Source organism: Sylvia atricapilla, chromosome 9 (assembly GCF_009819655.1).
Source record: "Sylvia atricapilla isolate bSylAtr1 chromosome 9, bSylAtr1.pri, whole genome shotgun sequence".
NCBI lineage: Eukaryota > Metazoa > Chordata > Aves > Passeriformes > Sylviidae > Sylvia > Sylvia atricapilla.
Genome location: NC_089148.1, coordinates 10,718,818 through 10,733,241, shown reverse-complemented (window position 1 = coordinate 10,733,241; position 14,424 = coordinate 10,718,818). Strand labels below are relative to the sequence as shown.

The 14,424-nt window shown below is 53.4% G+C and overlaps 2 protein-coding genes across 2 annotated transcripts; both read right to left on the bottom strand.

The window, feature by feature from the left end:
- Nucleotides 1-367: 367 nt before the first annotated feature.
- LOC136364765 (dimethylaniline monooxygenase [N-oxide-forming] 4-like) lies at nt 368-5,453 on the bottom strand. The gene is made up of 8 exons (XM_066324792.1): nt 5,298-5,453; nt 4,826-5,014; nt 4,320-4,482; nt 3,799-3,944; nt 3,277-3,476; nt 2,741-3,093; nt 2,425-2,494; nt 368-1,132 (listed from the first exon to the last, which is right to left on the bottom strand). The coding sequence occupies exons 1-8, from the start codon at nt 5,427-5,429 to the stop codon at nt 745-747; spliced, it is 1,641 nt and encodes a 546-aa protein (XP_066180889.1). The 5' UTR covers nt 5,430-5,453; the 3' UTR covers nt 368-744.
- A 2,405-nt stretch (nt 5,454-7,858) lies between these two features.
- Nucleotides 7,859-14,045, bottom strand: LOC136364764 (flavin-containing monooxygenase 1-like). Its single transcript, XM_066324791.1, has 9 exons — nt 14,021-14,045; nt 12,498-12,668; nt 12,139-12,327; nt 11,898-12,060; nt 11,395-11,537; nt 10,882-11,081; nt 10,025-10,380; nt 9,384-9,456; nt 7,859-8,212 (listed from the first exon to the last, which is right to left on the bottom strand). Exons 2-9 carry the CDS (start codon nt 12,621-12,623, stop codon nt 7,870-7,872), a joined length of 1,593 nt encoding a protein of 530 aa, XP_066180888.1. The 5' UTR covers nt 12,624-12,668; nt 14,021-14,045; the 3' UTR covers nt 7,859-7,869.
- Nucleotides 14,046-14,424: the final 379 nt, after the last annotated feature.

The following is a 14,424-nucleotide window of genomic DNA, read 5'->3' as shown; positions in this document are numbered from 1 at the left end:
CCATGTCAGTTCTCATGCCGTTTCCCATCTCAGCCCTATCTCAGTTCCCATTCCGGTCCCAGTTTCCATCCTGGCCCTGTCCCGGTTCCCATCCCAGGAATTCAGGTGTCCCTATAATCAATCCTAAGGTTGCTTCGGCAATGGCAGGGATGCTTGCTTGCTTGGATTTGTCACTGTATCTATAACTTATTATTATATGTCAATATATTAACAAATATAACTTCATATATATCTAATTTGTCGATATTTCTATCTATATAATGTATAGGTTATGTATAAATAAAGGCAAGACTTTCCCCTCTGCCACAGCTTGGGATCCACTTCACACACCCTGATAAGAAACCAATAATAAAACCATCAGCAAAGACCAGATCTGTGAGGTTTATTTGTGGCTCCCTCCTTCATGTCCCTAAAGTTACCAGACACAGAAGTAGCTCTCAACAGTTCATGTTTTGTGAAATCTCAAGGTGGCGTGGGTCTTGCCAAAATTTTAGGGAGCACGGGGGAGGAAGGCTGGCCTCATGCTCAGCAGTTCGTCCCAGAATGGTTCAGGGTGAAGAGTCCATGTCACCTTTGGTGAAACATCAGCAAGTGTTTGGATGGACAAACAGATGGACACCAGACAGCCCCAGGGTCCAGGCTCCTGCTGGTGCCAGCCCAGCCCTCTGGCAGCACCCGTGGCACAGGTGGCACAGCTTTGCACCGTCCCCGGATCACCCGGCACTGTGGCTGCCCAGGTTTCTCCTACAGCTGGGGATGTGCCCAGCGGCTCCAGCCTGGCTGGGGGTACTTAGAGAAGAGAAAAGCTACTGTGAGAGCTGCTGGCAGAGCCAGGAGGCACATCCAGCACCAGCCAGAGGAGCTGCTGGAGCTGTCACCCAGCACCCGCGTCCTCAGGGGCTGCAGTGTGCGCTGCCACTGGGTCAGGATGGCAGCTCTGGCCCCGCTCCACCTGCCCCGGCCCACCAGCCGGTACTGGTAGGGTGAGCACGGCCCAAAAAAGATGGCCAGGGCCAGCTGGGGGTCTGTCAGGAGCAGTCTCAACACGCTGGGCTTTACGCCAGCACACGCAGCGATTTTGTCCATGTAGCTGATAAAACTCATCTTCAGGTTCTCCCTCTCGTGTGGATTGCTTCAATGGGACATAAGAAATAAAAGTCAGATGGCATCGTCCTATCTCAGTTCTCAGCCCCATGGAAGGCAAAAGCCTCGGGCTCAGACATCAGGTGAGCCCCAGTCTCTGGGGCAGAGCTCTCTTAGCCCCAAATAAAGCCAAAGGCACTGGGAGAGCCTCTGTGGGGTTGGTCCCAACAGCTCCCAAGGACAGGGGAGAAGCAGGAGCTTGTTTTGTCTCTGCAGCATAGCTGTGGCTTCAAAATCAGTTCTAACTTAACAGTACCATCATTGTAATGCCACAAGTACCCCTGCCATGTCCTTCTCTGAGGTTCAGAGGTGTGGATTTGGCTGATTTCAAGAAGTAGAGATGTAGACTTTCAGAGATAAGAACGCCAAGGAGATTGGGAAAATCTGGGAAATGCAGAAAGCTTCCCATGCTGGGAGGGACCTCCAGGATTTTTCTGCTTAAAGCCCTATCTCCCTCACAGGAGGGAGGATGTGTTGATATGCTTCAGGAAAATTTGAGACAGTGTCAAGTTTGTTTCCCTTGCTCTTCAGGCTTTCGCATTTCTGTGTAACAGCATCGTGGTGCAGTCATTTGGGCCCCTGGTCATAATCCCTGTGACTCTGTTTTGTCCAAACTTTTCCCCAGTGCCCCATGAGCCAGCCCTGCCCTGCTGGCAGACCCAACCCAGCCTGCACCCCAAGGTCCCCTCCTTGCTCCATCACCATCCATCCCACATCCTTGCGGACACATCTCGACCTCCTGTAAAACCCCAGTGCCAACGAGGCAGGCTGTTAGCTCCCATACACACTGGTGGAACACTCACCTTGACCTGCCAAAAAGGGACACAAACTGCTCCCCACCCACTGCCTGGCTCCTCGGGGGGTTCTGGATGGAACCCAGCAGTCCCCACTGCCTGGCTTCGGGAGGGAGAAGCCACGAGATGGCACCCTTAGTCTGGAGGAAACCAAACCTCCATCCTGACATGCTGGGAACAAGGACACGGCTTGGATGGGCTGGCAGAGGGGGATCTCCAGAGGAGAGGGAAAGGGAGGGAGCGAAGGAGATGGGAAGAGAGGGAAGGGGAGCTGCAGGCCCTGTGATAAACTGCTCCAGAGAAGCTTACGGTGTCTTGCTCCATGAAGGAGCCACGAGAGCTCACTGCGGGTGGTGAGGTAATAAATGCAGAGTTGGGTGTCCTGAGCAGGTCCCTCCCATGTCTGCCATCCAGTCCCCCCCCTTCTCCAAGGTTCTCCTGGCACACAGCACCTGTCTCATCCTGGGTGCAGGAGCATCACACACACCTTTTGACTGGTGGCTTCCTCTTCAAAACCTCAGCCATCATCCTGCTGGGGGGAGGCAGCTTGTTCCAGCCTGGGGACAGAGAAACCAGCGAGCTCCAGCAGCACCTTCAGAAGAAGTGTTCAGCCCCTTCCCAAGGTCTCAGCACCTTTCCCGAGGTGTGGAGCAGCAGGGATACAGGGATGCAGCTGGTGGACGGAGGCTGCCGTGCCACTGATTCCCACGGCCACCACGGAGCTGACATATGCCCTAAGCTCTGTGGGCAGCAGCTCAGGCTGCCCCAAACCTCCCACCCACAAGATCTCCCCCTTCTCCTACCTGCAAAGACCCCTGTCACCCAGCGAGCCTGCATTTCTGATCCCGCCATAATGGAGCCCGTCAGCTGGATCAGGCCAATGATGGCCAGCGTGGGCTTTTCCAGCTGGGGAGGGAAGATGCAATTGTAGAGGGAACGGTTGTCGTCGATGGGGCTGCGAACAGACTCCTCGAGAAAGGGGAATGAAAAGTTGTAGCCCGTGGCAAAGAGCACCACGTCGATGTTTTCTTCGGTTGTCCCGTCTTCGAAAATGGCAGAGCTCTCAGTGAACTCCTTCACGTTTGGCTTCAACACCACAGTCCCAGAGAGGAGGCAGAATGGCAGCTCTTCGTTGACAATCACCTTAAATTTGGAGCTTGCAGTGGGGAAAAGAGGGTAGCAGTGTTAGCATCTGTGAGGGACCTAAAATGACTTTTTTTATGGTCAGAATTCCTCTCCAAGGGTTTGCTATTCCACAAACATCCCCCAAAACTGAAAATTAAGTGTTTCATATTATGAAGACCCTCTGACCACCCAACAAAACAATCAGAAAAAACACCTTTTGCTGGAAGCCAAGCCATAGTTTGTGTGGTTGAACCATGAATTGAACTTCCGAAACCTGATCCTCCTGGCGAGGGCTGATGGGAGAAGCCACTCCAGGAGGTGGTTGAAGCGGGTGGTGTTGACCATGTCAAAGGGGAAGCCGTGGTCTGAGACCCGGCTGATGACCCACGTGTGGCTCCTGGTGCTGAGGAACACCTGCAGGGGAAGACAGGTCTCAGTCTCTTGCCCAGGCATCTTGTTAGTTTTGCCCTGAGTGGCAAATCCCATCTTCTGCACTTGAGCCAACACAGAGTTAACCCAAGGGAAGGAGATGACACCCAGATGAACCAAGTGGTGGCTTTGATAAAGTTCCCGCAGCTGTTCCGTTGCCAGTCCTCAGGCAGCCTAAACTCTCCGGGAGTCGCAAAACTTCTTCAGCTGTCCTCAGTGAGAAGCGGAATTTACTGAGAAACCTGGGGGCAAAGCTCCCTGTGGTACCCTGAGCCGCTGGCTCTGTCTGGACCTCCTGGAGCTGTACCTTGGCAGCCACACGGCTCAGCTCCACCGAGAGGTCACCGCCGGTGTTGCCGATGCCGACCACCAGGACCCTCTTCCCCCGGAAAGCCTGCACGTCTCTGTATTCCCGGCTGTGCAGCTGCTGGCCTTTGAAGCGGCTGTCAATGCCTAGCAGAGAGCAAGGAGCATCTCCTACTGCCAGATATGCTTACTCACCCCAGCCTTCTGCCCAGGTCCTCTGCAGCTCCCAACTCTCCTCCCTCCCACCTCTGCTTGCAGCTGAGAAGCCCCTGGAAGTCCCCCGTACCTCCTCAGCTCAGTCTTGTTAGCAAATCCCAATGGAAAAGCCTGACTGCACCTTTACAAGGTGTTTTTCCCATTCCCTGGAATGCCTCCCAGCATTTCCATGGGATCAGGGTCCTGCCTGCTCCAGTGAGGGGGCTTCATGGAGCAGGCAGTCTTGCAGAGGAAAATACAACCAGTGGACCCATGGGTGCTGGGGGAAACCCTTTGGGGCAGGCCCACTGCTGGGACAGGGCTTACCTGGGAAAGAAGCCAATGGCAAGTAGGGCTCCTTGTAAAGGCCGGTGCAAACCATGACAGCATCAAAGACGTGGGACTCACAGACACCTTCAGTCTCGGTGATCACCTCCCACTGGCCTGAGGAGGTGAAATCTGGGCGCTTTCTCACACTGAGAACTGTTGTCTTGCACAGAAGCCCAACAAAACAGCAGTCAGGGACCATGCCATGTTTCAGAGACATGCCCGTGAAAGGCTGGGGCTGCCGGGAGCAGGCTGGGTCTCTGGGGAGCTGTGTGTCACTTCTGAAGCTGTTAAATCCCACCTTGCACCTCTCCCTTGGTGATGGCACTGGGGGGCAAGCCCGCGTTCAAGCAGCCTTATTTAAAACACGGGGCCTAAAGGCTGTGTGCAGGATGCAAAAGTCATGTGGGTTTACCTGTGGGCTGTCACCCAGCCTTGCCCCGTCCCACCTTGGGTCTGCAGCTCCCCGTGGCTCTTCTCCCCGGGGCCCTGGGCTCCCTGCTCACCTGGAAGCGTATGTGCCTCAGGAGGTCGAAGCGCCGGGCGTACATCCTGAAGTATTCCAGGACCAGGCTGTGGGACATGTAACTGGGAAAACCCTCGGGGAAGGGGAAGTCGCTGAAGCAGGACATCTCCTTAGAGGTGTTGGTGATGATGGAGCGGTACACGCCGACTCTCCTCCTGTCTGTGGAATCCTGTGTGGAGCCGGGGGTGATGTTTCCAGGTGTGCAGGAAAAGACTTTCTCCCCATCAGGTATATGAGTATTTTTCTTCCTCACGTTTTGGTACAAGGAATGAACCAGGACTAGCACCTGGCGACAATCATTTCTCCTCCCTCCATTTCCTTCTCCATCTTGGAGATCCCTTGGGTGGGATAGGGACAGTCCCTGAGGGCGTGCCCACCCTCTCCTCTCTGCTGCAGTCAAAGAGCATCCCAGGAAGGGGAGAAACTGGGGGACGAGCCCGGGAGGCACTGACCGTGTAGCGCCAGACACCGCCGATGTCCTCGCTGCTCTCGAAGCAGGTGGGCTCCAGCCCCTCATCCAGGCAGCATTTGACAGAGGCCAAGCCCCCAGCCCCGGCCCCGATCACGGCCACACGCCGGACCATGCTGGTCTGCAGCAGGGGACAGGCTGCTGGGAGGGCAGCTGCAAACACAACAGCCCAAGGGTCACCAGTCCCTTCTTCCCATCCCCAGCAAAGCGCCCCTGGTCTTCTCTGGCTGCAGGTGTCCACGAAGGAAAATTCCACCCGGGAGAAAGCCACGGGCAGCTCCTGGTTCAGGTGCTGTGCACAGATCCTGCTCATTACCCTTGCTGCTGTGCTAAACCCACAGTGAGGGTCTGGGAATCTCCCTCCTCCATGGCAGGAAAAAGGAGGCACTGAAACCTCACTCTTCTGCCACTTCAATTTATTCCCTTTTCCAGGCCAAACCAGAGCATGCAAAGAAATTGCAGCTATCTTCCTCTGCCTGCACAAATTCCTCCTGAAATCTTTTCGAGAAACAGCTCCAGCTAAGCTGAGTCGTTTTCACGCTTTCCTTTTTAATTTCCCATTAAAGAGCAATCTCTTGAAAACAAAAAGAGTTTTAAAAAAGAGGGAAAAAAGCAAAGCAATGCCTGACTGAGCAGGAGCACAGCGCAGCCATTCAGAAGTTAGACAGCTCTGTGAAAGCAAGGCTGGGATTACAGGATATACAAAAGGTAAGAAACCCGGGAAACCCTGGCTATAAATGGGTGGAACTCAAAGCCGGGGTGTGTAAACTGAGCTGCACTGAGCTTGACTGCAAAGCAAAGAACTATGAAAAAATGAACCCACATGAACTTTGATTAGATAAGAAATACTCCTACTGCAGAAAGAGTAATTTAAAACTTTTTCTATCAGTTTTGTGTCAAAAAAAAGTAAGTTAACATAAATAGAAACTGGAGGAAACTGAAGAAAGCCTGGGAAAAATGAGGGAGGTGCAAAAAAACTCCTTTGGCATCCACAAGCCTGGTCTGAGCCACTCCTTGATCTGCAGGGGCAGGGCAGGACATGCCCACAGTCGCCTGCCTCGTTTCTAGAGCCTTCTTTGGCTTCAGGAAAGGGTAGGCAAGCTCAGGGTGCTCAAGTCACCCCACGTTTACAGTGCTGCCTGTGGATGGTTTACTCCAGAGGGTCTCTGTCACACCCCTCTCCTCCCACCAGCAGCAAGGCAAAGCCAGCAGGGAATGCCCAAACCCCGGAGAGCTGTGTGCCCACTTTTAAACCCTGCCCACCCCATCCAGGAGAAGCGAGGAGCAAACCTTGCAGGACAGTGCTGTGCCTTCTCTGCTCAGCCCTCGGCCAGATTTCCCTGCAGTTTCTCTCACTGTGGATTGGGAGGGAAGGCTGAAGTCCAGGCAGCTCCCCACGGCTCTTGCACCACTGACCTTTACACCTGCATTCTCCCGCCCTGTTGCCTTAAATACACTGTGAGGAAGTCCTCAACCTCCCTGTGGCAGTGCCAGGTGAAAATTCAGCGATAATCCCGAAGGGAACGTGCTTGCAAGGACTCCCATGCTGTAACTTGTCATTGCTCCGGCCCAGGCAGCAGCTTGGGGTTGTCTTGATCTATCCCCTTTTGTGGTGCCTGTGCTGGGCTGTGCTCCCTTGGCATCCCCAGGGGATCAGCAGAACACGCTCCCCCTGCCAGCATACAGCGTGGATGTGGGACATGGAGCACCGTGCAGCCTCATTTTGGGGAGTCAGGGAAAGCCCTGAGAGCCCCAGCCTCCTGAGGGTCCCACAGCAATTGGTGGCACAGCCCCAACTCAGACACGGGCACTCCTCCCCAGCTTTTCCCATGCACACAAGGACAGGACACGGAAGCATCTGCAGCACACTCTTGCCACAGCCACTGAGATTTTATTCAGTTAAAGTTTTTCCCCTTGCACGTGCATTTTTTTTTCTCCATGCACAAAAAAAATCTTTGGGATTCTCCAGTGGTGGGGCGTGCAGGGAAGCCAATCCAGGAGTGCTCAGCCCCACGGGCTCACGTGTGACAAACCACCACAAGCACCCAACGGGCCTTCACTGCAAAGATGCACTGATTCAACCCTGACTGGCATTTGGGGGTCACAGTGCTTTTGTTTGGAGAAAGGGACAGGCTGTGTACCTTTAACCTGCCCAGAAAATTCCTGGGTGCTTTTGCTCCTGTGACACAGTGCCACTTTTGCTGGGCTTGTCCTCACTGCATCTTGTGTGATGCAGGCACAATTACACCACCATTCCCTGCTCTGCTCCTGGTGGCAGGCAGGAGAGCAGAGGGGCAACAGACACTCGGGCAAGGCTGCCATCCCTGGCTAATGGGGTCTGCAAAGCTGTGCTTGGGGATGAGCTGGAGCAGAGGGAGGTTTATCCTGCAGGTTGCAGATTAAAGTTTGTTGCCATCTACTGAAATCCTTTCCCCCCATCCCGTGGCACGCTGTCTGACATGAGATAACAACCCTCAGGACAAAAAAAAAAAAAAAAAAACCAACACCAAAAAAACAAACCAAAAAACCCAAAACAAACAATAAACAAACATGCTCTAAAGGCTACTAAAAATCACAGCAGCCAGGAGCAGAAGAAATCCCACCACAATCAGGAGAGAAGGGAAAGAGCTGGAGCAGCCAGCAGGGACTCGTGTTCTGGTGGGCTTTAGGACACGGTCCCACTGGGTGAGGATGGCCTGCCGTGCCCCCTCCCAGCGCCCAGGACCCCCCAGTCGGAACTGGTAGGGGGAGCAGGGGCCGAAGAAGATGGTGAGGGCCAGCCAAGGGTCTGTGCAGAGCAGCCCCAGCACGCTGGGCTTGGCACCAATGAAGGAGGCCAGTGTGTCCAGGTAGACCAGCCACTCGGTTTTGAGGACTTCGTCAAAGGTCAGACCAAACCTGAACGAATCAGAGAAGAAAAAGAGGCAGGAGAAAGGTGGGCATCAGCAGGGCTTGGAGGAACTGGAGTGGAGGTCCTCTGCGTCCTTGCTGTTATTGCATCTGGAATGCAGCTGGGTTCTTTGTAGAAAAGGACTGGATGTACGTGCAGTGGGAACCCGTGACTGTCTGGACACAAATCCTGTCCATGACACAGCACCTGTCAAGTGATGCTGGCTCGTGTCAATCTTTCACTTCCTCATTCACAAGGTGCACCTGTTCCTCCACCCTTCCTCTTGGTGAATCTTTGTTAACAGACTTTGGCAAACCAGTTTTGGGTCTTTTTCAAAACAAAACAAAAACCCTCAAACCCAAAACCCTTTGCTTTTTGCAGAAAACTAATGTGCAGCATGAGAAAGGTGGCACCCTTTAGTATCCCTCACATTCATTTCCACCAAATATTGCAAGAATACATGGTGACTTGGAGAATTGCTTCCAGTTCACCTTCTCTGCAGAATTCACAGCTTCATGTCGGCCCTTCAGAGGTCTGAAAAAGCCCATATCCATTTAGTCTTGTATTGTACTGCAGTTGTTCTCTGCAATTCTGTATTCCACTCTTCTATATCTTTTCTCCTACAGCCATTTAATGAACCATGGGTTTGTATATCATCCAGTTTCCTGGGATTGGCTCATTCATTCCCTAATTCTTTTTATCCTTTTGCCTGCCTGTGAGCCACACAGCAGTGTGCTCAGACACCTGCTCACAGTGATTCAGGTCTCCATGCTGAGAGATGAGACAATCTGTGTGTACCCCTCCTTGGTTGCGGGTTGGCTTTTTGTTCCCCCCAGCTGAATTACTTTGCATTTATTACCATTAATTTCTCTGCCATTTTATCTCTCAGTCCCTGGGGATCCTGGCGTTCTTCCTCAACTCCCAAGCAAGCTTTAGCCTTGAGTACCCTGAATTAATTTCTTCTTGTCACCAACAGGCAAAATATCAGTGTTAAATCAAAGGTTACATTGGCTGTTTTGCAAGAGACTAGAGGGGAAGCTGGATGTGGGAATCCTCCCCTCTCCTCTGCCGTGTGTGCAGGGAACAGGCACAGAGTGAGAGCCTGTGTGTTGCTCCCCTGAAAACTCCAGGGATTTTTCAATCCACCAAAAACCTTTGGGGCTCTGGGGAATGACTTACCATTTGACTTGGTTTTTCTTCTTCTCATTTACCTCCTTCTCCATGACAGACTGGGGAGGCAACTGACACAAGCCTGGAAGAGAGAGGAGAGCGTCCTGCCAAGTTTAACTCCTGGGTGGGGGGGACTTGTGAACTCCTTCAGTGATGCAAAATGTGGGAATCCCTTCCCTGGGAGGGCAGGAAAGTCTCATCGCTGGCAATTTATTCCGCAGTGGCAATCCTGCCAGAAACCAGCCCTCCAGTACTCCAAATTCACCTGCACCTTTTCCTGCTCTTACAGATGTGCGCTGTCAGGGCACAGGCAGGTGATGTGGGGTCAGATGGGCTGTGCAAGCCCCAGAGAGGATCATCCCAAAGAGAAACCCCAGAGCTTCTCATCTGTATGGGTGACCCAGCCCTCCACGAGGTTATTCTTACTGTTTTTATTAAAAACCCCAAACAAAACACCAGTAGGTTTCTTTCCTCACTCATGTTGCTGTAGCTTAGCTGAAGTGAAATAACTTGGGAAGTCTGAGCCTTGAAAATGGTCCCTTGTCTGCTCTGAACTTCTTAGCTCTGGGATCTCCCTGGCTGGAGGGATAAAACATGTCCAGTCTGAGCTGTATTTTGGGGCACAGGAGGGCTCACATTTGCTCCCCTACCTTTGAAGACACGGCTCACCCAGCGTGCCTGCATCTCTGCCACGGGCATGATGGCTCCAAAGGGCCTAATCAGCCCAAGGACAGCCAGGGTGGGCTTCTGCAGGTGGGTTGGGAACACGTATTTGTAGAGGGACGCGTGCTTGTTTTCCACCCTGACCACAGATTCTTCCAGGAAGGGGAAGGAGACGATGTAGCCCGTGCAGAAGACAACGATGTCGATGGGCTCCTCCTCAGGGCAGTTGTGGAAAAGGACTGAGTTGTCCTTGAACTCCTTGACGCCCGGCTTGATGGTGATCCTGCCTGTCAGGATGTAGCTTGGGAGGTCGTCATTCAGCAGGGGCTCACGCACCAGCCAGCTGTGGAGAGCCAGGGGCTCTGAGAGGGGGACACCACAAACAAGCCTTGCTGGTCCCCTGCTCCTCCTGCCCCCAGGCCCACCAGCTCACCCCTCCTGGTGTCATTTGCTCTGAGCAAACAGCCCTGTCTCCCACCTCCTAACAATGACACGTGTCACAAATGTCCCCCTGTCCCACAGCGTGAGTGATTCACAGATATCTCCTGCCACCTTATTCCCTTCATTCAGTTACTCTTTAAGTCATCTCTTTCCAGAACTGATCCATGCTTTAAGCCTTCCTTCTCCTCTTTAACCAGAGACCCTCACAAATTAAACTCCTCTGGGCCTTCCTGGGCTTTTCCAGCGTGCCCAATCTTTCACCACTTAAGGGAGCTACAGCTGATTTTCTCCTCCCCATTGGAGATCACCACAGTCTGGGCATTAGGTGATGCTGCTTGCTGAATTTCTTCTCCTGCCCACACCACAAGCCCATCTGCGTGGGATGGAAACCACCAAGAAGTACCTCTTCTCTGGTTGAAGACCATAGTTTTCATGGTTGAACCACTGGTTTGCCTTGTAATTCATCAACCACCATGAAAGGGGCGCGGGGAGGTTGGTTTTGATCAGGCTCATAAGGCGAGTGTTTAAAATCATATCCCAGGGGTAGCCATGCTCAAACACACGGCTGAGCAGCCAGGCTCCTCGAGTGGTGCTAATGGTCACCTGGAAGAGAAGAATCAATGGTTCAGGTGATGAATTTGCTGCTTTTCCTTTATAAAGACACTCAGAGGGGCATGGCGCGGACAGCCGTGCAATGGAAAGATGCAACAACATCTTCCAGACCTCCTGGCTGCTGGTGATGGAGGTGAAACAGGAGACACCAAGAAAACCAGCTTGCTTTCGAGGAGCTTTTTGACCCAAAAAATTCAGGACCAGAAAAACTGTTCGTATACCATGTCCCTGTGATGACAGCACCCTGAGTTACTGTCCCCAGTGTCCCTCTCCCCACACTCCTGAGGTGGCAGGGTGGTGGCACCTTGGCAGCTACACGGCTGGCCTCCACTGCGATGTCCACTCCTGAGTTGCCCATGCCCACCACGAGGACACGCTTGCCCTGGAACACATCTGGGTGCTTGTACTGCCGGCTGTGGAAGTACTGCCCTCGAAACCTCTCGATGCCTCGGGAGAAAAAGAAATAGAGCTTTGAAGTACTTGAGCATTTGTGGATTTCGTTGGGAGAACTGGTGTGGAGAAAACCAATCGAGATGGCAAGAGCAAGGAAGTGCAATGTCTGGCCACCAGGATCTTGGGAAGGTCCAGCCCTCCATCCCATGTACACACACAGAATTGATGCTTCCTCTCCAAAATGGGGTCTCAGAGACGAAGCTGCTGAAGCACGAGAAAGTATTGCTGTTCATGCAGTCAAGCAGGTTTGGAAAGCAGAATCAAGAAAAAAAGGGAGGATTTCCCCCGAATAACCCCTAAACCTCCTCTCCCCAGCCCCTGAAGCAGGTGGCCACAGGCAGCCCTATACCATACCAGGAAAACTCTGCAGGGGGAGGAATGGCTCTGAGAAATTGCCGCTGCAAACCATGACAGCATCAAAGACGTGTGATGTCTGCTTCCCGCCCGCCTCTGTGACCACACTCCACTGGCCCGTGGTGGCGAAGTCGGGGTGCTCACGGATGCTGACAACCGTGCTCTACAAGGTGGAAGCGAAGCAGAGTCAGCACCCACGGGTGGGTGGGGAGCAGGGCAGCGCAGGGCACCCGGCACTCACCCCAAACCTGATGTGCTCCCGCAGGCTGAAGCGCTCAGCGTAGCGCCGCAGGTAGTCCAGGAGCAGGGCGTTGGGCAGGAACACGGGGAAGTGCTCCGGGAAGGGGAAGTCGGAGAAGGCAGACATCTCCTTGGAGGTGTTGCTGATGACCGACGGGTAAAGGCTTGGCCGCCTGGCCTCGATGTGCTCCTGCCATGGCACCCCGGGGTGCATCAGCCCCATGCCCGGGCTGGGGACTGTCCCCCACTGCCCTGGCCTCAAGGAGTGCAGGCAGCACCCAGCGAGGTCCCAGGGCCCTTGCACACCCGCTGGAACCCGGCTCACCCCACTGCTCACCCTGCCAGGCCCCGCTGGCTCACCGTGTAGCGCCAGAGCCCCCCGATGTCCTGGCTCTGCTCGAAGCAGGTGGGCTCCAGCCCCTCGTCCAGGCAGCACTTGGTGGCTGCCAGGCCACTGACACCCGCGCCCACCACGGCCACTCTCATCCCTGTGCTCCCTGCCGGGATCCCAGGCTGCCAGCGGGAATCCACCTGGGAGAAAACCCACGGATGGTCAGCACACTGCTGGGGGCAGCTCCTGGCATGTCCTCTGTAGGGGATTTCTCTATATGCTACGCCCAAACATCATTCCATTTACCAGCATTCTGGGCTCTTAATTTACAAGTTAGATTAAATGTCTTAAATAATAATTTTCTTCCCCCCCCCCCGCTTTATTTTAAAAATCTCTCCATTTTTACAGTGTGCTCCCTGGCCTGCTTTCAAACCCCTGCAGCTGCCCTGGAAATTGGCTTGGAAAGTATGTAGCTGAGCCACATTTCACTGCCAGTTTTTTTATTTACGAGCTGGGTTTAAACTATCCTGCCTTATCAGACTTGCAAATATTTGTATTTTATCTTTGGATGTCTGCCCCTGCCTCTCTAAGAGGAAAAACAATATAAAAAAATGCAGTGGGGCTATTTGGTTTCTGCATCTCTGAACCCCATCCCCAGGGAAGATCATGACTTTGACGTGCCCATTGAGGCTGATAGAGGGGCTGCAGATGTGGCACACCTTGGATTGAGGGTGATTTCATGTCTCTTGCAGGGCTGAAAGCAGTTCCACCCCCGGGGCTTGAAAGGCAACAGCCCCTGGTTTGACATCCAGCCCCACAAAACCCCAGTGAGGGTGATGGATCCTAATTCTTGGTAGTGCCAGGCAATAAAACAAGGGATGATGGCCAGGCTCCATGGCTTTGGGCTGGACAGTTCCAGAGCCAGCACCCCCACACAGGTGCCCTGAGGGTGCTGCTGCGATCTGTGGTTTAACCCCAGGGCTGGAGGGAACACCCTCAGCTCAACTGAGTTATTAATTCAGCATGGCAGGATGTCACTACAGGTGGTAGCAGTTCCTCTGGCCTGAGAGGCGCTTTCAGCTTCCACAGAGCGTGATGGTGTATTCATCAGGAAAAAGAAAAAGTCTTCAGTAAAATAACGGGGTTGGACACAGTATTTTCTAAAACCCACCAAATACTCTAGAAGCATTTCAACTTTCAGTCTTGAGGCAACACCTAATGAATACTCTGCTTTCCCAGGTTGGAATGAAACCTGGACTTTTTCCTTTGCAAATGAAGAAAGCACTAGCATGACCTGCTCATTGTTAACTGTTTTGGAGGAGGCTTTTTTTTTTTTTTGCATGGTGGAAACTAACATATCACAAACACCTCCCAGCTACATTTGCTATTTGATTCCCTACTTTCCTGCAGAGAAGCTACAAATAACACCCAAGAAATACCAATTCCACCACCCCGTGCCTGTTCCTGCCATGCTTTCCACACTGTCCCTGCAAGCAGCCAAACTCAGAAGTGCTCAGTGTGGGGTAGGGAAGGAAGGAGAGGGAACACTTACCTCCAGCCCCAGCCACCTGTGTTCCGTGTCAGCTCCTCTGTGGGAAGGGAGGGCCCCTCTCACTGTGGATTTATAGGCGAGATGTGGAGCTTGGCAGGGGCAGGGAGGGCAGGCAGCCACCCCACTCCCTGAGCAGTTACACAACTGGCTGTGGGAGGAGTGGCTGCAGTGTCCTGTCCTGGGGAGGCAGCTGGACAGCCCAGCTGTTGATCCCTACAGGGCTGGCAGGGTGTGGGCTGCTCCAGCTGTGTCCCACAGTCGTGCCAGGGGCACCCGTGGGTGAGGGGGCAGCTCCAGCCCTGGGATGTTTTTCACTTGCCCCGTGGCTACTTGCCAAAAAGGGGCTGAAGCTGCAGACAAACAGCAGGGGTTTGTCAGGACTTGGCCCCCAAGGCACCTTGGAG